This window comes from Neopsephotus bourkii, unplaced genomic scaffold (assembly GCF_033783945.1).
Source record: "Neopsephotus bourkii isolate Nb327-2 ecotype Australia unplaced genomic scaffold, CSIRO-AGI_Nbou_v1 NB_1780, whole genome shotgun sequence".
Taxonomy (NCBI): domain Eukaryota; kingdom Metazoa; phylum Chordata; class Aves; order Psittaciformes; family Psittacidae; genus Neopsephotus; species Neopsephotus bourkii.
In genome coordinates, this window is record NW_026902254.1 from 2,751,127 (window position 1) to 2,776,258 (window position 25,132).

At 35.5% G+C, this 25,132-nt stretch overlaps 1 protein-coding gene across 3 annotated transcripts in view; it reads right to left on the reverse strand.

The window, feature by feature from the left end:
* Positions 1-25,132, reverse strand: part of RAB28 (RAB28, member RAS oncogene family) — a 63,301-nt gene that overhangs the window by 6,862 nt on the left and 31,307 nt on the right. For all 3 annotated transcript variants that reach the window (XR_009729497.1, XM_061379944.1, XM_061379943.1), the window contains exons 5-6: positions 3,910-4,013; positions 1,088-1,165 (exon numbers count right to left, since the gene is read on the reverse strand). Coding sequence is in view for 2 of the 3 variants with exons in the window: in XM_061379944.1 (XP_061235928.1) it covers positions 1,088-1,165; positions 3,910-4,013 (182 nt within the window). In the remaining variant the exon portion in view is untranslated. The remainder of the gene's footprint in view (positions 1-1,087; positions 1,166-3,909; positions 4,014-25,132) is intronic.

Consider the following 25,132-nt stretch of genomic DNA (forward strand, 5'->3'; position numbering starts at 1 on the left):
AAATATCTTTTTCCAATAAATTCACAAGGTCCTAAAAGAATACCCTCAATAGAGCCATTCTGCATATAGCAATTAATGCATAGGATGAACTTGCAACAAAGCTCTACTACAGTTAAGAGCATGACATGCAGCAGGGTTCTGCCACGTGTTCACTACAAAATCACTACATTCACATCCCTAACTCATGGCTAACCAACGTAAGGGAATGGTGGACAACCTTCTCGATGACCTTCCACCTATTGCTGGGAAACAGTCTCCCCTCTCAGCCCTTTCTCACTGCAGAGGAAATGACAGAAAATCCCCAATACTCATAACTCAAAGAACAAAATACAAAATGCAAGGACATAAACCATGCAGCTCCTTTAGGGGGAGACCATCTGGGACTGGTACAGTGAGAAAAATAACTGCAGATGCCAGGTAGCCATAATAGCTACCCAAACAAGCAATTCCACAGCTCTGCCTGCCATTGAGAATGGGTATACTGAACCAGAACAGGATTTATTTTTCATTTGCAAATCAGAATAAAATGGGAAATAGTGACCTTACAAAGCCAATATTCCTTCCCCAAGGCAGAGTCACTTCTGAGGTCCTGTATTATACAGGCACACAAAGACGATGAAAATCTGAGATTAACCAAACGTAGGATTTAACACGGTTAATTCCCAACTCTCAGACTGAAAAAATACTACTTTTTCCTGTATTACTACAATTAAGGTTGATTTAGAACACTTCTACCCACAGAAGCTTATGCCTTTTATGACTTAAATTTGTAGTTTTAAAATGAAATTGTTTTTTAAATATGTAAAGAATTAAAAAAGAACAATTGTCATAAAAACCATATCTGACACCAATGTACAGTATTTAAAGTGTATAAAAAAAATCTTCCATGCTACCTGCATATGAATACATATAGAGAGGATTTAATTTCTAAACCAATTTTATGCACTGTTTTTAAGCAAAGCTCTAAATTTGACCTTTCTCCCTATATTTACATGCTTTAAAGGACACTTACTAATTTCCAATGATTTTTTTAACAATAAATAAAATACCAGGAAATAAAAAAAACATGTATTTGTGGAAAAGTCACCTGTGATTGCTCCAATTCTGCTTTGTTTAGTTTGATGCCAAGTATGTCAGCAGCAATTCTCTGAAAACACAAGAAGACCTATGGAAAAAAAATTAAATTGCACTTAAAAGATTAAAAACAGACATTCATGAATTTCTTTCAAATATATAAAAAATACTGTTAAACAATTAGATATATTAAATTATGATCTGTGCAAGAGAGACCTGAAAACAATCTCATCTGGTACATTCAATTTTGTTTAAAAATCAGGAGAAAATAACTCAACAATGGTACAAGGAATGAACAGTATGCCGGATTGCTAAGCAACACTTCTACCCTGCCTCCAGAGACTTAAGTTTAAACAAGCTTTTACACAACTCGCCTCTAAAATACTACTCTCAGTGCTATAAAATATGAATAAGGGTATTCACTGATGTTTAACACAAAAAATATATTACCAGTGTATTCTGCAATAGACAAACCTACAGGTTTCTGAAATTGAAAACAACAGAACTGTGCATCAACATCACCAAAAGCTATACTGCACATGTTTAAAAAACATTGTCAATATGAAAGCCATGCAATGCTCTGTTTGTTCTGAAGTCTTACAAAATATTATGGATGTTATAACGAAAGTGAGTATCTAGAAAACAAGCAAGATGATGCAGCAGCCTGGCAGTTAGAATTTGGACATGTTTGGACAGATAGCACTGGATGGCAATGCTTTACTTCATCTCAATCCAGTCCACCAATCTTTAGGCAGCTGCATTTTAAATCAAAGAACAGATGTTAAAGAGAAGCAGCTTAAGTTTGCACTGTTGCTGAACCCCATATTATATTTCATCTACATGGTTATTCGACTGAGCTCACAATCTAAACTACTAACAAACATTGCTTTTCATCAGGCAGCTGGACTCCAAAGACCCTGTGTGATTTTAGTAATTTTCAGTGAAAATTCAAAACCAGACAATTTATACAACCTTTTCTTACACCCAAGATGGAAAACAGCAACGAATCAGTGGAAGAACCAACAGACCATAGTAGCTTCCAAAATAATTTCTCTTTCTCTAAACTACTTGGTCTAGTACTGGTCTACTAGAATCCACACAGCAAGAAATCCTGAACAAGGTCTCTTTTCCAGTCACCTACTTTAACCCACACCAGGTTCTCGGTGTATTGAGCTAGATCACCTATCATGAGGATGCTTTGTGTGCAAAACATCAGGCACAAGTTCAGTGCTTTACGTATACAATTTGATAGACAGTAAGACAGCTATACTAAATCTTTCATGAAGTTTATTTCTCCTCTGAGGAGAATTTTGGGCTTTTTTAAAATGATAAGAATGAAATTTAAATACAAAATTATCTTTTGCAAATGAGTCAGTTGGAAAGATCCGAGGTAAACAAAAAAACATTTATCTTAACTAAGCCTATAACCAAAGCAGCAATTGAAGGTCTTTTCTTAAATCACTGTCTAGGGTAAGCACCCTGTCTTTCCTGCACAACTACTAAAAAATATGAGGAAGTAATTCAAATCTATACTGAAACAAAAAAAATGAACTACTGTAAACCATACCTCATACCTTCTTTTCTTAGTAGATACTCAGATTTCTGGTTAATGCTTTCTAGGTACGTTTAAATTTACTTTTGTCTTTATACAGCAAGTGAAAAAAAGAACAATCAGTACATACAGCAGGATGCTGCTGCAATTCATGAATCAATTAAAAGACATAATAAAGATTCCTTCATATTTTGCTATGTTAAATATATCAACCTTATAAAAAGAACTGCTTATTCTTCCTGTTGCTAAATCTCAAAAAAAAAAAAAGATTGTTTGCCTGAGAAAGGAATACATTTTATCAGATGCATACTTCATTGGGTGAAGTATTATACATCTTTTTTCTTCTGTTTCTACCTTAAAAAAAAACCCTAATTTAAACAAAAAAATTATGCCAAAGATTTAACACAAACTGTAAGGAGAATGAGGACTCACTGCATCTGTAACAGCAAAATTGTTAGACTTCAAAGAAAAGCTATTATCTTATAAAATTAGGCAGTACATTGCAGACATTTCATCAAAGATCTTAAAAACTGATTCTATTTGTGTTACAGAGTTATACTTGCATATAACTGAACACAGTCTTACTGTTCAATAATAAAAATGAAGTATGCCGTCATAAGTAGCACAGGAGAGAGATACAGGACTGTTTTATGGGAATGACAGTCATTAGTCATGTGACATATCCAGCAAAATAATACAATGTGATTTGATTTGACTGACACAGTCAACTAAGAAATAACCTTTTCTTCCATACACTTACAACTAAAACAAATAACCCAGCTAGCTCAGAGTCAAAAGGTTGTTCAAAAAATATACTCTGCGAAGCATTAAAAACACCAAATGTTCAAATTTCAATGGACCTGCAGAAGGAGTGTCTCCAATGGCTCAGGACCCCTATTAAAAACTTTGATTGCAACAGGGTCTTGTGACACTATCAACTGTTCAAAGTTTCTATATTGATGGTCTATAGATGGGACTCCACCTGGAATGAAAGAATACATTTAACTACAGGCTGTCAGCAAACGGGTATAGCTGTTCTCATGCTGACATATAAACTAGACCATTATCATATTAAAAACTATACATTAAACTGCAAATCAGATGAGAAATCACTGTAATTAATAAAGAATATACACAAAGATCTATTTTTCATTTAACTAGGCAGGCTAAAACAACCTGCAACAGTCATTGTTCTCCACGGTTTGATATGCGAAGTATAATAAAACTTCTGCATGTTTAAAAATGAAAAAGACATCTACAAGGGTTTTATTTTTCTTACTTACAGAATCTCCTGTCTTGGCTGACACGAAATGGCTACTGAAATTGTTTTCCTGACAAAATCGCTGGTGCTTGTCAACTTTCACCGCGCGCATATGCTCCAAGTCAACTAAAAGGTTGAAGAAAGGAAAAATTACTAAAATGGAGCCCATTCAGTTACCTGTCTTAGAAATTATTCATTGGAAACACATCAGATGTAATCTTTTCCTTTACAGGTATATGCAAATGCAGGTTTCTTTCTTCCTATAAACATTTGCCCTAATAAAAATAACAAATTACATCAGGTTAATATTATTTGCAAACTAAAATGAAACCACAAATAAAACTGCATGATCAAATGCGACTAATTCTTATCTAAAATAAAGGAGAAACTTATTGCTGGATACACACAATTTGTAACAAATTTACTGTTAACCACATACAGAAACTTGAGACAACTAAGTTTTGCATATTCTGCTTGCAAGCATGATGCATATTGGAGGCTTCAGTGTCATCTAAAGACTTTTACAAAATAGAGTTGACCAAGCACATCTGAATCTACATATTTTTTCTAATTAAAAAATGTAAGTAAGTTATAAAGAACGTAGATGCAGAATATGGTAGAAGAAAAACACTATAATAAAAAATGAATTCAGTAAAAGCACTGATTCTTCATTACTCATATATGAAGCTTTCAATTCCATAACTGTACAGTTCAGAAGATTATAACCAGTAAAATGCGTATTTCAAGAGTCATACACATTTTCATTTTTATCATTTTGCAACCACTGGAAGCAGAGCAAAGCTTTTAATTTAATATTTTATGTTGAAAAAGCACTAGGTGCTTCCAAAGCAAAATGGAAGCCTTGCACAGGTTTTATTGTACGCATTCCAGTTTCTCCAAATCTGATCCCAAGGTAACTGGAAACTATATTGAACAGTTTCTCTTTTTTATTGCATTGCAGTTCCTATAAGGGTGTTGACTCAATGCCGTCAAATTATAAGGCAAATATATTCAGAAGGATTTAAGGACAACCAGGCTCTTTGAGTCAATACAGGAAAAAAAACTTAAACTGATTTCCTGAGGAAGGGACCCAACTGACTTGTAAAAACTTGTAAATTTGCAAATCTAGTAAGCCTGCATAATAGTGTCATTTGATTATCAGCTGAAAAAATGCTCTCCTACTATATAAAAGGCTTTATTTTAAAATGACATTGGAGGTCTTTAATTTGTAGGCTCTGGAGATTTTCTCTTGGAGATTTTTAGTCTAGCAGGGGATTCCTACACCCCATTTATACTGCTTACCTTGGTTAATGTGGAGTTTTTGCCACATATTACTGTTCCTAGCACATCAGTAAGGCCTTGTTTATAAGAACAGGCCTAAAATCGTCCAGTTACCACAAGCATTAATTTGTGAAGGACTAAAATACTAGGCTGTTAACACTAATGCTTGTAGCACAGTTTTTCATAATACTAAACGTAGAATATATAGTTTCAAAAGGAAGAACATTTACTAAGATAAAGCCCCAAATCAATGCCAATTTTGTTAAAAAATTGCTATTGACTTTGCAGTCTATGAAACAGCTACTTAATTTTTTTCTCTAAAATATAGCTACCAGAAGGGAGTCTCTGTTGAAACGCTTTTAAGGATAAAATAGAGCATGCTGCCTAAACCATATAATTATTAACTATTATTTTTACTCTTCGCATATTAGCTTTAAGTGCAGCTTGGAAAACGCAACAGTGAGATTACTCTTTTGGGAAAAATAAAAATATATTTATTTTTATTTGATGAGCCCTTAAAGGAAACTTAACCCTACCTTCAAATTTCACTCGCTGTATGTCTTTGGCTATACCTCACCTCCAAAAACCTACACAAGATTACAATAAAAATAGATAGGTAGATAGCATTTACAGTCCATCCCTCTAAAATACCAGTCATGATTATGTAAGTAATATATATATGTTATGTAAAATCAAGCTCACAATTTACAATCTGTCTTAAAACTCTTTCCCAAGATGGAAAGAATTAGGGAGTAGAAGAACACAACAACTGATAAATTTTCAGGAATAAAATGCCATTGCCATATCGGAAATCATATCCTCAAATGCCTCCTATTTTTTATTTGAAGAAACATCAAGAATATTATATGGCTATTGGAGCATATACTTTACTACAGTAGAAAAACTAAAAGCACAAACAATCCTAGAATCTAACAGACTTGGAAGTGAAAAATCAAAGTGAAAATATGTTTCCAAATTTTCTGTAATTCTCAGTTCACCTCCCCACTTAGAAGTATTTTACCTTGTCCCTTCTGAATTATGGGCAGTCTGCTGCGAACTGTACAATTATTGTTATGCTAGATAACTGCCAGGTAACTGTCCACATGCATACTCTCAGCCCACAGTAAATGCAAGGCAATTCATGTTACATTAGCTCTCAATGAAAGAGGGCACAGTGTTAGTACAAGAAACAGGTTTCAAGTGTTAATAAAAATTAACCTACACAAAATTGCAGCTTGCAGTCAATGAAAGACGACTATCCTAACTCATATTACTTTTCATTTCCCCAGGCTAAGGGCAAAGACATAGTTACTGAAGATCAGCTAAAGTACAGTGAATAGATACCCTCCAGTTTTTGTTGGGTTTTTTTTTTTTTTTTGAACATCTGATACTGGTCAGCTCAACAGGCAGAATTCTTAGCACACCAGGAGATAAGTCTTGTCCAGCTTTTATTTAGACATCACAGCAAAAAGACTTTAAGGAGGGATTTGGAGGAGAAAAACGATTTTCTAAAAAGATGCTTATAAGGAATGCAAGGACTTTATAGAAAGAAAACAAACAGCTGGCCAATGTGGGCTCGTATGATGAGCCAATTAACAGCAGGAATAGATATCTTAGGATGAACGATGATACTAGAATGCACTTAAGCCATGAAAAGTTGAAAGGCAGAGACAAATAAGTTTTGGATAGAATCAGATACATAAATACGGCTTGATTTGACAAACCAGGAAAATGATCCTGCATAATACTCTAAATGGCTAGATAACATCGCACTGGCCAAGAAAAAGCAATTACTGAAATGAAGATGCAAAATAAGAACATTTTAACTGTGGTAATGGTTATGATAGGCCATTATCTAACAAAGGTTTCAAAGAAAGAATCTGCAAGATTTGGACACACATCAAATACAAACATTTAAAGAAAGTCCCAAAGTGAAGTTTATGTGCCAGATGGTACAGTCATCCTTCTCATCTGAAGTGAATGAGAAAGACAAGAGTGACAAGGGAAAATTAATAGCTCCATTTTTACCAAGTAGAATATAAACTGATGGCTAGAAATTCACAATAGGATGTCTAAAGGAGACAGGAGGATTTTAGTTTTTAAAGTGAGAAGAGATTTATTTGCAAACAGTGAATCTCTAAAGCACACAAATGTTACAAACCAGTACTTTGCTTAAGTGCTTGGATATAAACTCTGCTATCTACATTAATAAATTATGTTTTCTGATCACAAAAAGCTAAAGCGACCCCAAGATGCGCAAGCTCTACAGAATGCAGTGCCAACATTTCTTTCATCTATCATTTGTAAAATTCTAAAAATCTTAAAAATAAGACCAATTGGCAGGAATGGTAGTTCAAGTAGTTAATAGTGTCAAATTAGCACATTGCGAATTCCTTGACTATACAGGAACCACTTAGTATACTTGCATTAAATGGAATGCTTAAATAAATCACATAAAAACTGGAATCAGGGGAAGCAAGAGGACATCAGGAGCAACGGAGGAGAGTGGAATGACATCACAAGCCATGGGTGAGAGAGGAAGAAATCACTGTTTTTCTGATTGACTTGAGGACGAAAAAAGGGGCTTATCAGCCACCAGTCATTTTGAAGACCCTTTCTAAGAAAAGGCATACAAAATATGTGTTGCTGTAGTTTGCTCATTTTTATGCTCAAAATGCACACTAAAAAATGTTCATACGATGAGTACAAAAAAACCCCATGGTTGCCAGTTACTCTCCAAAAAATATCTCCATTGCTTCACTTTTCCTCTCCTGCCAACCTGTTTCTAACTACCTAGTCAACAGCCCAACTTTTTGTTTCTCTGAAATAAAAACTAAACATTCACCTTTAAGCCTGTTCAGTGTAGAGTCATTTCAATTAAAGCTAGCAAGATAAACTGTTGCTCCATAACACATCTGTATGCATCTGTATGTACACATACCCCCCAAAAATACAAGCACAACAAAAATATATCAGAAACTTCAGGAATTCAGACATAACTTCCACCAAGCCAAATGGATGCAAGTGAAAATCTTCCTCCAGAGATGAAACCAGCAAAGATCAGTGTCTGCTGCAGCAAAAGTAGGCAAGGATTACTAAAATACTTGCTTCTCATGAACTCTGGAGAGTTCAGTTTTAATTTGAGGTGAGACTAAACAGAGATCTACCAAGGAAAAAAAAAAATAAAAATCAAACAGAATCTAGGAGAGAAGTATGGAACTCCCACATCCCAAATCCCAGGATACTCCCTTTAAGGCATTCCTGACAACATGAGAAGAAAAACAGGTAAGAAGAACACTGCATAATTTAGGTTAAAAAAAATACTTAAAAACCATCATGGTCACCTCTGTGGAGAGCAAAAGACATTTCAAAGAAGGCAAGGACAAAACAGTAGCTTTAAGTTAGGACCAGAGAGAACTGATTAGGTCACATCTTCAGGTGATTTATATAAACGACATTTTCATTACCCTCTGAATTGCTGCGATACATCACTTATTTGCAGTGAAAAGCCGACAGAACTAACTCTAAGCAGAAAAGGAAGCCTTATTTTAAATAACTGTCTGCAAGGCTAGATATCAAATGATAGAAAATCTCTGAGCAAACACTTGAGAGTATAGCTATTCAAAGTCAAAACTCTATATAACTTTACTTGAGAAATTAAGTCACCAAAATTTTATTGGGTAGTAGCAAGGAACACACAAAAAAGGCATTAGATGAAACACAAATGGGTGCTTTAAAATCTACCCACACACAGCCATTCAACAGCAACAGTCTTGACTGAATAATAATGCTACTTTTGACTTTATACTCTAGTGCCACTAATGGTAAATAAATTAATGCCATAACTGTTTCTTTTACACCATTTACATATATGTACCATTCCATAAGGGAAGAAAAAAAGGCCTGAAACAAGCCACATAGCACCACGTTGCAGGGAAAAACAATCATTTCCATTCCATTACACCATATATATGTGGAAAACCAATAGTTAAGTATCTTTAATACTACTTTAGCTCACCTGCTTCACCAAAATGAACTAGAATAAATGCAATCTGATCACCAGAGTTTGCTTCAAGGAATAAGTGTGATATCAAATCCCACAGCTGTATTGTCTTTAAATTAGGGCAATAATAAAAAATACATAACAATTTATCAGAGTAATATAACTCACAGAAACAAAGCTGGAATTTTATTTCACTAGTTAGAACAATGATGAATGTTCTGGGTTTATAATCTTTCAAACTGCCAAAATGTAATAGTATATTTTGATTTAAGTATTATCACACAAGCAAATAACTCTAAAATCACACAAGCACATACTCTAAAAAGACAGCAGAACATAATTTATACAGAATGTTAAGGCTGCTACTCATGCTATTTATCTCCCTTTCCTACAGGGCTGCCAGTCTCTTTCATAAGATCACTGGAGAAGAACTCCATGTAAAAGCACAGGGGTTTTTTTAAATCTGGGAACATCCATTTTGCATGAACCTTCCTTTCAGGTAATTCTGAAAGAAACACAAATATATAACTTGCACAGGTGCTTCCAAGCAGCTGAAAAAATAGTGACAGTACTTGTTCAGAATGGCATAAACAGCTGAGTAGCATGCATAATGCATGTTAAGCAACTGTGACTGTTTAATAGTTTGTTGCCACTTCTTCTGGATCATGAGATTACCCTTGCAAGCTGTAAGGCCCTATACAGTCATTTTAATTATTACATACCAGTGATAACTAACCCAACCACTTTATAAACTGCATGTATGAAAAGAAACATGAAATAGTTCAGAGAATCTCAATAAAGGGACGGCTGCTCCACCCAAATCTGATCATCTTTCACTTTCAAGCCTTGCAACTGCAGTGACTGCAAAAGACTCTGCTACAAAGGCGCAGTTCTGCTGTTTAAACTCAATTTTTTATTGATAATACCAGTATTTTCCATTAAAAAATTTATTAACACATGAATTTACAACTATCTAGTTTCGTTTTTATCATGCATATTATAACTGTTTCATATCTTAATATAATTGAGGGTAGTTTTAAATTTACGAGTAAACATCTGTTTTAATCTATAGTACCACACAAAAATATATTCTTTTATAGTATGCAGTGAAAAATGAAATATAAATCTTTCTGCAAAGTATTTGCAGCTGTTCACACAAGGTATACAATTACATAATGTTTAAATAATGAGCTATCATGATTAGCCCACACAGACATGACAAGTAAAATGCTTTAATAATTTATTAATTTGATTTACATGTGCTTAAAATTATGTACATATTTTCTTTTCTGAAAATACTCCAGGGTCATAAAAAAGGGGGCTGTATATGACGATCTCTCTTTCACCCCATTTTTTTGTATAATTTCAGACCTATTTCTTAAGAATGAACCTAGCTTGAGCACCCAAAAACCTAAAGACGACGATACTGTTACACAGGTTTATCCTCATGCAGCAGACACTGCTCAACAAATCATCTTAATTTCAGAGTGTGAAGGTTCTGCTTTTCACATACATGAGCAAAGTGCACAAAAAAGGGAATCAAAGACAGATTTCTCCAAGATGTGCTAAATATCCACTATTCTAATGAATAAAACAGAAATCACGATGAACACTGGGAGCAGTACTCTGGGCAAAAGGATTGACTGCCCAATTTATCAGACCTCTGCCCCATAGCACCTCAGCAGAGCATGGATTAACAGGTCCCACCTCTCTGGCCAGAAGGAAGCCCTCTCAGGCCTCTTCTGCCGTAATTAACCACTTTAAATTCTAATTCTGCCATAACTCCAAAAAAAATGGAAAAAAAAAAATACCAACCAGGCAATGAAAAAACCTCCTTCACTTTTTATTTCTCAGCTTAGCAGCAACCTACTGCTTTCCCACTAAAAAGATGAAACTATTTCATTTTTAATAGAATATTTGACCAGATTACTTATAACTTCAAGCATGTGCACTTTCATTTTCTAATTAGACAGAAAAGGTCTTTCTGTGCAAATAAAGTCATCTGATAGAACAAGTATCTGATGTTACTAATAATTATATAATAACGGTAACCAGAATTATGAAGAAGTAATAATAAATTAATTTGACAGCAACAGCACCAAATCTGCACTACTATAAGATTTTGAGTATTATCTTGCTTTTTAAAAATCATCTTTGATTTGGTAGTTTTAAATTACTACAGCACGTACTTCTCAAATATTCAGACCGGAATGTCTGAGTGCTAACTGCAGCTTTTTATACTTAAATTTTTATTAATGTTTTCAATCTTTTTTTCTCACACTAAAATTGTGTAACTGCCAAGTAAAGAAAACTCTTCCATGGAAGTCCTGAAAACTATGCCACTGCTCTGATTTAAGGAAGCTCAAACCAAAACATAAATATAGTTCCAGTACAGACTTTCTCAGTAATTTTTTTAGGTTATCAAGAAAACATCTAGAGTGTTGATCTGGTTATACTCATGTCAGACAAACTACATGTCACATTAACTACCTCCAGGAAGTTATTCCAAACACAAAATAAACTGTTTATGCCGCTTCTCAGATAGATAGCATGACAGATTGTTATTAATTGAAGACAGATGAAATACATTAATTTGATTGCAAGCATGTGTTTACTTTCTCACTGTCATGTACACTCTACTGCTGATGCTTCCCTATGAGGACATAGTAACAAATCAAATGTTGTATTAGAAAAGCTGCTAAGGCACAATAATAATAGTTGCTGCTGTACTTTTTTACTTAAAAAGCTACACTTAACATTTCGAGCTACAATAGGAAATTACTGGTTTCAGAAAGCAAAGAAAACCAAACCTGATAGCTTAAAAACTTATAATTGACACAAAATATAGTAAAACTTTCTCCTCAAAAAAAAAAAAAATTAACTGCTCATATGTTTCTCAATTATTAAAAGGACAACTCTGTAAATGTCAAATCTATTATCTGAGCTCCTTCTAAACCAACATACAAATTCCTAAAGACATAGGGCAAGAAAATGTATGCCTAATATGGGAAAGATGAGCAATTTCTTAGGTCTCCAGTTAAAAACAGAAAGGCATCTTGCCTCTGAAGTGAGGTTTGCCTGGTTTTATTCATATCTCTTATGGATTTCAACTTATTTTTAGAAAGCCTACGTGGAATTCTCTTTCCTCTCAAAGAAAGACATTTGAAGACACAAAATCTGGCTTCTTAGAATAAGGGTACTTCGCAAAATAAAAATCAGGTTGATAATAATATTTTGTTCTAACATAGGAAACAATAAGAAAGAATGTGGTTTAGCATGAAAAGTTCTCTTTGATTTGTATTTATGGAAGTAGCTATAGTTTTTTAAGTTTCCCTCATAAAAACTTCCCATATTAAATGAGACTTTCAAATACTGTTAATGAATGAAGAATTTCAGCACTTTTTCTAAAGCTATAAAACCAGTATTTCTTGTGCATCTTAGGTTAATGAGGTTAACATTTAAAACAGGTTTCAACAAAAACCAAGAAGAGCAGCCAGAAGCAAACGTCCCAATCTCAGCACACCAAGTGCAGCTAACTATGGAGGACACAATGTGACAGGATTCTCACCTAATAACAATCACGTATAATGTTTTGACAGATGACAGGTCATTTTTAACAAGATATGCTAACTTTTGCAAATACAAACAGCAGGCATCTTCTCATATCAGAGTGAAATTTCTTATGAAGAAAAAAATAATACACCCAAGTTTCTTTTCAAGACTATGACGACAGATGACTGGCTTACACAGCGTGAAGAGACAGCTGAAAAGACTGTATTTTTTTCTCAGTTAAACATTTCCCATTTTCATTTTTTTATTAAATTTTTGGCAGAAATCCTTGCAACCAGTTATTATTTGACTGAACGGACTAAGATTACAATGATTGTTACAGTCTGATCCCTTGTGTTTAGGTACCTATACTCCTTACCCCTGCCACTAACAGAGACATGTTTGCAAACAAGTACTCAAAAAAGATGGTATTACACACAACTGAGTCACCTCATAGTGTTATTTTAGGATTAAAACATAATTGGAACAACTATTTATCTTATTTTTTCTTCTTTTTAGAAGGGTATTATAAAGACACAGTAAGAGAGAAGGATGAAAGACATGTTGACTGTCATCTCCCCACTCTGCAACTCAAGTGACTCAGTACACTGAAGATACATCTAGGTGGCAGACAGTGGCATAGCAGAGATGACTAAATTAAGTACTAATCTGGCACATGGAGTTTAGATGTGGCAGCACAGACCCCTGTACAGAAGACTTTATCACATATCTCTGTTTACTGTCTGCAATGTACAGACCTAAATAAACAAACCCTTAGGGTAAGCTTAACAAATTAAGTGGGAATGTGAATGAAAGAACACGAAACACGTTTGTGCATACTGGTATGGAGAATGAACAGCCCAGCTTCAGGAAACAAATGCCACTCTCTCAAAAAAATAATCATCTCAAAGGACTTTAACGTTCTCTGATTTCACACCTTTGGTTAATTAGTTCTTACTTTCCACAGAGAACTGTATTATAAAATTACAAGCTCCTCCTGGAAGGAAGACAGCTTGGTCACTGTTGCTTTTTATCCAGTCAGATCCTTACATGGCCCTTACCGCCAGTTTATAACCACTCGGCAATTACTAACGAATCATTTGCTGACTGATTCTCTTCCCAGTAAATTAGGCAAATACTATTCTTATTTTTACAAAGGGAAAAATGAAACATTAATGAAAAGATAAATTAAGCCTTGTCTCCAATCACATTAAGTTTCACCGAACCATCTATTTATTACTTTGTGCATTAAATCCTCTTTCATCTTCTTTAAAACTTGTGTTCAGGCTTCCTACCCTTTGTGCCAATGAGAAATTTGACAGCAATTAGTTTTACTTCCTTATTAAGTTAAAGCTGTTAACTCGGACTCAAACATCCTTATAAATAGCTGTCTCCTGGAGACAAGGAGAAATGAGCAAATGGCTGAGACATAATAACACCCCCCAGATGGATTTTTCTTGCTATATTCATTAAATTATAAAAAGCACTGTGGAGTCACAGTGAACACAGTTGATGGTTTTCAATGAATGACATTGGGAAAGCAAAATAAAAACAAACAAGTTTCTACAAGTAGTAATAGTTTTGGATGCAGCATCCTTCACAAAAACAATAATTAAATATACACATTGATAAAAAAGCAAGATTCAAGTGATATGTCATCTTCTATTTGCAAATGTTTTAGCACTAGTAACGACAAAAGTTGTACCATTTAGAACCTGTATTTTCTCTCATTAATATTATCCTTTACAGAGCAACATATGAGAAACATAGAATTACTTGCTTTATAATTTTTTTTAAGAAATTTTTAACAGCAGTATGACTATAATACATCATTTAAAACATTCATATGAACTCCTCTGAACAAATTATCCTCTATGAGCCTAATTTCAAAAAATATGTTTCCCTTTAAATTACAGATTACAGTTTTTTAGAGGAGTTTCCAAGCTTCCTTATACTGAACCTTAATGACTGCCCAAGTGCTCTGAAACACGACTAGCTGACAGAAAAATAGCAACAGACCCTTCTCTGATTCGGCGTTAAACAATTTTTATCAGGATCACTGAAATTTTTTTTCAAACTGCTTAAACTGATTTAGCTGAGCTACCACTGACAAACTGCTGGACTCTCAATAGCTTTCTCACAAAGTAATTTCCTTCCTTGCAATATTAAATGTACTTTTTAGGACAGAGGTTAAAAAAGTATAAAATAAAAATCTTAATTTCCCACTAATTTGACTAGCTGTCCTTTGGTTTGGTTTAATTTAACAATTTCATAAACTGAATAGAGTGTATATAGAATATTACAGTACTGTGATTACAGAAATTCAAAGTTGAGCAAGTTTTTTTTCAAATGTTCTTTAATACCTTGGTGAAGACATAAAACTGTAATGTACTAAACATTCAGAAGATGGTGCTAGTCCAATATATCTGCAAGCCATGGATGGATCAGCTTTTTTAGCTCTCTCTCAGATCCTTTCTCTAATTTGATGTATCCGCTACCTCACTGATTTTAACAATTCCAAGAACAAAGTACAATTATCTTCAGTTACATAATAAGAACACTACTAAATTATTTACCATTCTAAAATCCACAAAGATTTACTGGATTGGCAGCCATAAAATATAAAGCTCACTATAATTTCATAGACTCAAAGTCTTGGGTTCTTAATGTAAACTCACACAACAGGTCTTAGATCCTACTTCCAGCCACGCACATCTGTCTTCTGCAGTCAACAGCAAGAGTTTCTAGGCACAGCCTCAAGACCTATCGTTATCAGCACCAAAACTTGGAATATCTCACTACCCTGTCCCACTCCTGGTTATTCATGCTCACCCCCATGCCACAGCACACTATTCTCTCCTCACCTACTTAGGAGGCCATGCAACTCATACAAGCTTACAAAGCTCAGTGAGCTGATCCATGCTAAAAATAGCTATTCCTTTTTGCAATCTTCTGTTTAACCCAAGTCACAGATCCGACTTCCCACGGGGCAGCGGTGCTAACTTCAAGCTGTAAACTGGCTTCACCGCAAAACCAACGGATCATGGAACCGCAGCCTTTGTCAGCTCAGAAGGGCTGAATTCCCTGTCAGCAATCAAAAGGGCAGGCAAATTAACAGTCTGACTCACTATTCCTTGTGAAATTTTCCTGTTATTAAAAGCAGATATCTCCTTATAAATAGATTAGATGCAGTCATTAGAGGCAGAATATGAAGCAAAACCCACCTACCTTGCCACCACCAAACACCCACAAAATGTTAAACATATTTGAGTTCTGCCTATAATTCAAACATTCTACAGTGCCTTACAAGCTAGGTACAGCTGTACAAGTAATTTCCTCCAACAACAGTAAATCCGGACATACAGTAACATCAAACAAAAAGATTTATCCTTACATAGCTGTTCCTAAAACAGTGTTCTAAAAAGAACACTGTTTAGTGTAGCATAGAAAGGTATCTCAAAGTAATATATGTCATAATGCTATTAATTAACTATTAATACAGAACTTCTTCCTATAAAAAGCATTTACCTAATAAATAACAATTCCTCACAGGATTCACTCCAGCATTCTTGATGGCTGCTGCTGCATCTATCTACACAGACCATTTCCACAGGTATACTTTTGTTGACTTCACGCCAAACACCTATGTTAAAAACTGGCTGTCTTCTCAAGGGCAATGCCTTTATCTAATACTCTGAATTACTTGCCTCTGACAGAGCCAGCCTAGGTCAGTTGCAGGGCCCTGATTCCACTGTTGCTTCCAGCAGATGTAATAAAGAGTTGGAGACGCTTCATGCTTCTCCTACATACCCCTCTGGGAGCTCCCCCACAACAAAAATTATAAGTGAACATGAAATCATTCACTAGGATATAAAAAGAAGCTTTAAATGTTCAAAGATCAGGCCAAGTCAGTATTATTGTTATTACAATAAACCTCCAGCATTAAGCAATTTTAAACATCAGTTCTTCCAATTTTTTTTTTTTTCAGTGTGGAGGCAAGATTGGCACATATCTGAGTGAAATTACTCAGTTACTAAGCAATTTATTACTGCTTAACTGTTCCATGTGTATCAAATCCTGTTTGACAGCAGCCCAGTTTTTCTTCCATTTGGAAGCTTTTGTAACTAATTATTACTAAGCCAAACTGTTTTCAACTGGCAGTTAAAAAAATTAATAGTACAACTCAACTTTATATTAAATTACTTTTTATAACAAAAAAGCAAGATTGCTTGCTAAAGACATATACTTTGATTAGCTACAAAAGGAGAAATAAAACCCAAACATACTCAGATTGCTGATAGCAGATTTGTCAGGTATTTCTTTAATTGCGCCACAGCATTCCAAAGACCACAAAGAACTGAATTCAAACTCTTTATGTTTCAACAACACAATTATTTCAAACCAGACAGTAACAGTGGGGCTGCACAAACCTCTTTCACATTTCTCAATTCACATATTTCATTACCACTAAGTAGTCACACAAGCAAAATAAACCCCTGAATTTTAATGAATACATCACACACTGGTTCATTATTGTACTGAAGAACTGTTCTTATCTTCACGTAGAATTCGCCTATAGTTTGCTTCTTCCTGACATAAGTTTATATCATGATGTGAACACTTCAGTCCAAACTTCATTTACTTAATAAAAGGTTGTAGTTGATTGATTCCGAGGAAAAGCTACAAAAGCTCTTCTGCAATATTTATATCTACTGTTTTTCCAAACAAGTTGAAGACATCAAATAGTGGACATACTAAGACAGAATATACTAATATTGCGATTTTACAGTATTAAACAGTCTCAGGGAGGAAGGGGAACCAACTCACCAGGCTAGCTACAAGGGACTGAATAAAAATCATTAACATTTTATCCAAGACTTAAAAAGGTACATAGTGCATAAAGGACCCAAAGGAATAAGAAAAGTACTTTGTACATGATTTGCTTGTTACAGATCAAACACAGCAGGGTCCAAAGTCTTCTCAAAGCTAATGTGGCCAGCTGGCTGTGCTGATGAATCCAATTCCCTCCTGTCCTACCTCTCTGACACGCACACCACAAAAAAAGAAACAAAAACAAAAGGAAAAAAACAAAGAAAACAAAAAAGCTTACATAAAAGAAACTTTTATCAGGAAAGTTGATGGTTCGGTGGAAGGGGCTGCCCTGAAATTCAAGTTAGAAAAGTGGTAGCTTTGTTAGCAGCTTAAGCTACCATAACTAATTCTAATGGATGGTCCTGGCTTTCCCTATGCTTCCAAACCTTTGCATGTGATAGCACCACTGAAGAATAAAACAAATCCACAAGCTCTTTCACACAAGAACTCCTCTCACTGTTCTGTTCACTTCAGGCTCGATCAGTGAACTGAACCAACTCCCTGTGCATTGCTACCAGGACTAAACTGCTACCAGTTGATAAAAAAATGGGTTAAGTCAATAGCAAAACTACCTCCTCAGATTGGGCTGAGTGTTGCAGGAAATACAACACAGAACAGCTGAATTTGGACACATGTATGCACTCCTAATAATTTATTTCAGGATTCAATTTAGTTTGAAAATATTAAGCAAGTTAAGGTTCAGCTGGGACTTTTTGTAAACTTTTTACACTGTTTTTCTAAAGCTTCCTAAAACCAAAGATGATTATAATAGTTCCTGCTTCCTTCCATTTTTACTGAAGTTCGAGAAACCAGCTACAGCTGTCTCATAGAAGAATTTAGATGCTGAAAGTGTATTTTCCCAAATCAGTTGGTCAGTAATGACCTCACACAGTTAAACAAACCCACTCTACTTTTTATAGTTAGGAGTCCTCAAGGATAAGAAGCACTTCCTTTGCTAGGTTTGAAAAGGAAGGGGAGAATACAAGTCTAGAAGTTAGGAAGTCCCTCGTAAATAGCCACAAGATACCATATACCAAAATTTTAGCATGGCCCTGATGATGACCTAGTTTCTTTGTGACTTAGAACACTCCTTGTCTTCTGATATACATTAAGAAGGAGTGAAGTTTTCACAGGCATAATTTCAATGGGTGAAGTTTTCAGGTTTAGTATAGCAAAGAGACTTCAGTTAATGGTTAAACATCATGTTCATTCTGAAAAACTGTATCACCCTCATGCTTCCATTTAAAACATGCTTATAAAAATATCATAAACAACATGTTAGATTTGTAGCACTTTTCAGCAAAAACAAACTTCTTTAACACAGTCTAGGCAAGAAATAGGGTGAGTACGCAGCTGAATTTGTCGATACTGTAAAGATCAAGGGGCTAAAATTAATCAGCAGGGATTACTCAGCTACCCAGCGCCTTTCTCTGTCCCGCAGACCTCTTAATTACTTTATCCAAATACTGCTCTACTGAAAAGTAAATGAGACTGTGGAGCAACCACCAGAATCCAGGTAACATTTTCTCTACCTGCACTGTTCCAACCAATCAGCTACAAAGTAATACACACAAATACAGCTACACAACCTAACGCATGGAGTGCAAAATGGTAAAGAGGGTCATTTTGTTCACTGTTCAGGGGGGTTTTTTGGAGGGTGGAATGGGACAGCAAGAGTTGCAACAGCTCAAAAAACAAGAATTGGGTTTGTTTTTTTAATCTGATATTAGAAGGTCTGGTATAACCCATGACAGTAACCTGCCACAAGGAGCAGCCAACAGCAGGTCCTGAGGCAAGAAAATAAACTGTACAACTACAGCGGTCACACTTGATACACACCTCACTCTCAGGCAATCTGCGTTGCTCAGCCTGACACTCCAGGTTGCTAGGAATACAGCTAAAACGTTTTACAGCCACTGGTGGACCAGCCCTTCACAAGTCCCTGCAGTTCCTTTCTGAACCCGTGTGCACTTTTGGCTTCTACAACAGTCAATAAACGACTTCCACAATTTCATTTTCCACAATATGAAAAAATTATTTCATCTATTTTAAGCATACTGTTTAATAAAAAGGCAGTGATTTCCTTGGGCCTGTATTGAAAAGATGCTATATAACTGTTCTCTAGTCTCTTCCCATGGTTTTATAAATTTTTGTCCTACTGCTAAGGAACTCAGTCTATTTCATCCCTCTTCATATAAAAGCTTCTTCATTCCTCTGGTCATTACTGGTCTCCTGTATACACTGTCTATACTGGGACCACCTAATTTTTTCCCAATTCTTGAGGATATTTCTATGAATTACACTCAAAATTCTCATCCCAGCACATACGGTCCTGCAAGAGCTTTACAGCTTCGCCCAGGGACACTCATTGTGACAGAAAGAAATAATTCATTTGGCATTTTGTTTGTCCCAATTGTTTCTTCTTTTGCTGTCAGAAATGACAGCAGGAAATTTTTAGGGAATTTTAACTAACCAATGCAAATATGAGACATACACAAAACCAGAAGTGATTAACAATCTTTTTGGTTCTTGCTTGCTAATAATATGAAGTTAAATATATTTAGGGATGTAAGCAGAAAACAATTATAAAATAAAGGAATTGCCACACTACTCTCCTTTACTAGCTGCGCATGCAAAAAAACCATGGGCATATTGCAAAGACAGATGTGTTAAACGGAAGCCATACCAAACTTTCAGACCCCCCCAAATTAGGCTGCACACTGCAGACTATATTTCTGGGGGCAAAAGTGATACTGGAAGTGCAATACAAGTGCAGAAACCCCAGCACGGCAGTCAGAAGTGTAACAAAGCAACAAATACCAAGACAGACCATTTTAATGGTGGCACCAGTTAACACAGGCTGTAATTTGCCAAGATTAAGATATTACAGATACCTCAACATAAATTTAAAAGAAAGAATACAGCTTCAAAAGCATTTATGATCATTATCATTCTGCTGGCCCACATAAAGTTAAGAGACTTATTAGAAAGTGTGGCTCGGGACATCTTATTTCAGTGGATCAACACAAGTTAGGATTCAAAGCTCATTTTGTCTCACATTCACACACACAAGGTTGTATCTATATGCCACATGTAGCCCAGGTCTGTGCTACAGCCATATATCTGCCAGGCTTCCAAACTGTATGAAGACAATCCACATCCAGATGTGTCATCTGAATACCTGTGTACACCGACACAGTAAGCTTTAAGCTAAGCGAACCTATTGTCCCCTACAACCAGGTAACATAGTGAGACAGGTCACACCTGTTTACAGAAGGTAAAATAAACAAGAAAAAGTCCAAACCTTTCCCTTTTCACTTAAATCTTAGCATCTGATAAATTCCCTGCAGGTTTCTGTCCAACTGATTAGTCAGATTAGGAAACTCAGACTCAAAAATAAAATCCTATGATTACCTCAAAATGCTTAAGTCATGAGCAGGACTATAATGCCTGCAAAACAGGGCGCAAGGGAAGTATTATCCTTTTACTTTAGTCTTGGAATTTGGGAATTTCAATGCACAAGATCCCTCATTAGAATCAGATGGGGACAGATGTACCTACATGGTGGGTGGGCACAGAGGGACATCAGCCCCTCCAACCTCTCTAATGAGCAATTTCCCCAGATTCAAAGAAAAATTTCATAAAAAGTTAAAGAGACGTGGCAAGTTGCCTTCTATTACCACTGGCCTAACTGCTAGGGCTGCTGCTTCTATAAAATACAGGGTTTTTTTTCAAAGAGAATTATTGTTAAAACCATTTGGCTGAAAGCGAAGAGCTATTGAAAAGTACAGTCAAACTGGCAGCTTGCTCTTAAAATTTCCCCCACCACTTTTATAAGTATCGTTTTGCTTGTGGCTTTTAACAGCTGTTCACACACGCCTAAGCTAGATGTGAACTTTTATTTTCCCAAAACTAAACGGGAAGCTTTAAACAGCATCTGATTTAATTTTTTTTTAATTAAAAGTGGAGGTTAAAAGGACCGTGGAAATGGATGATGCAGCTGTGCTGATGCTAGGGAAAAGAATTCCAGAACAAGAAGTGAGGTAGAATAAACACACAAAGTAAGTTTCACAAAACTAAGTGCACACCACACTTAAGTGATTTTATTAGCTGATGGGATGTTAACTCTATGCTTCTTCAGAAATGTTTTCCAAAATTAAATTAAATTATGTTTTGCAAATATAATAGAATTTGGCTATTATGCTCTTCCCACAAAGTAATCCTAAAATTAATTCCAGAATGAAGTGGCTCCCTAGGTTCCAATATTATTCCCAAATACATTTAGGAACTCATAAAACTCAGACAGACAACTCAGAACTAGCTCACTAGTATTGTCATATACTTACTGGTTTAGAACCCAAAAGAATTTAACTTCCCCTGCATTTAGATGTCTTCTTGGAATAATTAAACATTTGGAATCAGATTTGCAACAGTACTGAGATACATCAAGAGGCAGGCGGGCATTCCTAGAGAGACTTTTCAAAGTACCAAATCAACTACTGGGCAACCAGGCAATGCTTTAACCACATCTGAAAATCCCACCAGACAGCAGTCTACATTTTTAAGCACCAGCATACTCACAAAAAATCTGCCCTCTTGGCCTAAAGACTTAATGCATAGCACTAGATACTAAATTCAAACAAACAAAAAACCCACAGAAAGAAAAGAGAATAAAAATGCTACATTTTATTTCTACTTGTACACCTTAAGTATAAAAGCACACAATGACAATGTAATAATTCTAGATAGCACCACATATTTAAAGGGTCTTTTCTACTAAAACTCTTAGAAAAAACATAAAAGTATTTTTAAGGCAGAAAATTCAGAGGATTATGAAGGAAACGCCACATTAATCCACATGGATTATATACCCTGTAGTCTGTAACAGCTCCAAAAGAAATCTTTTCCACTGCACTAGTACAGTCTACTATTTAAACCAAAAGACCTTAGTAGTTCATCCATCAAGTTTATTCTGTCAAAGAACCTGCTAGAATATTTAGCAGATGTCTAATAGACTAAAAAACCATGCAAACTAACCAACATTTCTCAAAACAAAACAGAAAACCAACAACATTAACAGCATTCCCTTTGCACCAAGCGCAAGAGACAAGGTGTAAAGAGAATGGAGAGGATAAAAAGTGCAAGAGACATATGTAATCCAGTCTGAACAGCAGAGCCTATAGAGGGAGGCAGGTGGAAAATTTTACTGATGCAGTCATTTGCTTGCCTCCCTCATCTACCCACACATAAGAGACTCAAGGATGAGAAACAAAGCATTCGTAACAAGTACGAAAATCTGAGCTAATCAAAACCAGGAATCCAGAATGTTCTAGTCAGGTCCAATAAAAAACACTACAACCTGGATCCCTGCCTGGGGTTCCTCTGGGACATAACTTGATATTGTCTTTGATGAAATAAAGCCTTGATTTCTGATTCCTGCTGAATCCAAGGCACAGTTTAACAAATGAAACCCAGGTCACAAGTAAAACGCTTTATGCAGGTGCATATAAAATACATTTGTGTACTTTAATACATCAAACATAACAAATAAAAGTTTCCCACAAGTAAACACACCGATAAAGCAAATGCAGCATTAACATTTCTGAACCTTCTACAAACAAAACCATGCTTTAACAACTGCGATTAATATACTGTATGTCACTGACAAATAAAATGATTCACAGCACACTAATTAATAAAAGATATTTCATATTAGAGCAGATAGAAAATTCAACTTCCGTAACTGTGAAGGGGTTTTAAGTCACTTTCTGTTTAGTTGCCTATTAATGCTTCTCTCAGCAATACAAATATATATAAATAAATTAGAAAAGTATCACCCAATGAAAATACAAAAGAAACTATCAATGACCAATACGCACTTGGTAGAAATACAGTTCCTTAATTTTCCACAAGCTGGCTGGGGGCACTGCGGGGAGGAAAGGCCAAGCAACCTCAGAAATGGATACACACTACAAAGACCACAGACATGCACCCATGCTATAAAATGCTCAGAAATGGATGGCATGGAAACAGAAAATGCTTTGTTCCCGTAAGGTATTCCTCTGTCCAAAGGATACCAGAATCCTTTTTTCTTTTCGTACAAAAGCATGTGGTTATGCAACCTAATAAATAAAGGCATAATACAGTGAAACTAATCAAATGGAAATCAAATGTAACCATTTTCATCAATAAAGCAACATTATCTGCTCAGGATAAGGAAAGTGGTTTTACTCCATATTTCTTCTGCGCTCCCTTTGCACCTTGGTTTCCTGACCTCTGACTTTGTTGAGACATTGACTTTGTCTCCTAAGGGCAAGCAGGTCTTGGGATGTTAGTAGGGTCTGCCCTGCTTGAAAAACCGATAGCCCTTCACAACGGCCTCTTCCAGTTCAGTCTGAATTACTAGACAAGAAGCAAGAGTTAGAGAGCAAAATATTACAACCTGTCCTGTTCATATCAAGCCTGATTATAAAGCAGGGCTTGTGGCTAAAATTTCCAAAACAAATCTTGATCGCACTGACGTCAAAGGCAAAACAGTACAGTGGAACTAGACACTCGGTTTTAAATTTATGATTTTTCAGTTCCCTCTCAAAACGGATCAAGAATATCCTAAAGCTTATCCTCACATACCTGCCAATATGATAAAAACGTAAGGTACTAAGTGTAAACATTGCAATTAATCATTCTATCATCTTTTATTTCAAAATTAAGAGATTAGGGGAGTTAACAGTTGGTTCAGTGACTGTTAAAGAGCAAAACAGCAGATAAGTAAGCATGCTTCAATTTTAAAGAAACCACATACAAGACATTTTTCTGTCTATTTTGCTCTCTAGTGACCTATTTCCATTATTGCTAGTTCATTGGTACGCTCTAAGATTAAACATACGAAGGAAACTTTAGTGCTCTTTCATTGCTTTTGAAAGCCAATGAGTCCACTTGGAACAAGTCAGGGTAAGTGTATACCATGGAACTGTGATGTTGCTATAGTACTTACTCTTCCATGAATAGTAATTACTCTAGCAAGTGTGTAAAGCAGACAGACTCAGTTGCATAAGGCTTAATGCAAGTTTTATGAACTGCAGAAAAGCATGATTAGTACGGGGGGGGTGGGGGGAGAACACAACATGTTTCACACTTTTATTGTAAAGAACATGACAATCTCAAAGAAACTGCCAGAACAGATGTTCATAAATTGGGCCCTTAATCTGCAGCACTTTCCAGGTTTTAAGCTATATCCACTGGCCTGTAGAACATATTCCTCTCTTTTTAATATAATTCTTCTGTTTAGTTTTTTTAATAAATAAGTTTATGACTGTAGTAGTGTTGCCAGCTGTTCAATTTTGATTTACTGTCAGAGTCTGCTTTAATATATAGTGGCTTTTGTGGCTTACCCATATAGATTACATTTTAAGCTTCAAGATATCACTATAAAGCAGCTGGAAAAAGTACTGGCTGTGCTCAGACACCAGCATTATTGCCCTAGTGATCAACCACTTAAACATGCAACTACACCAGTAACTTTTCTCTGGAAACGTTTTGG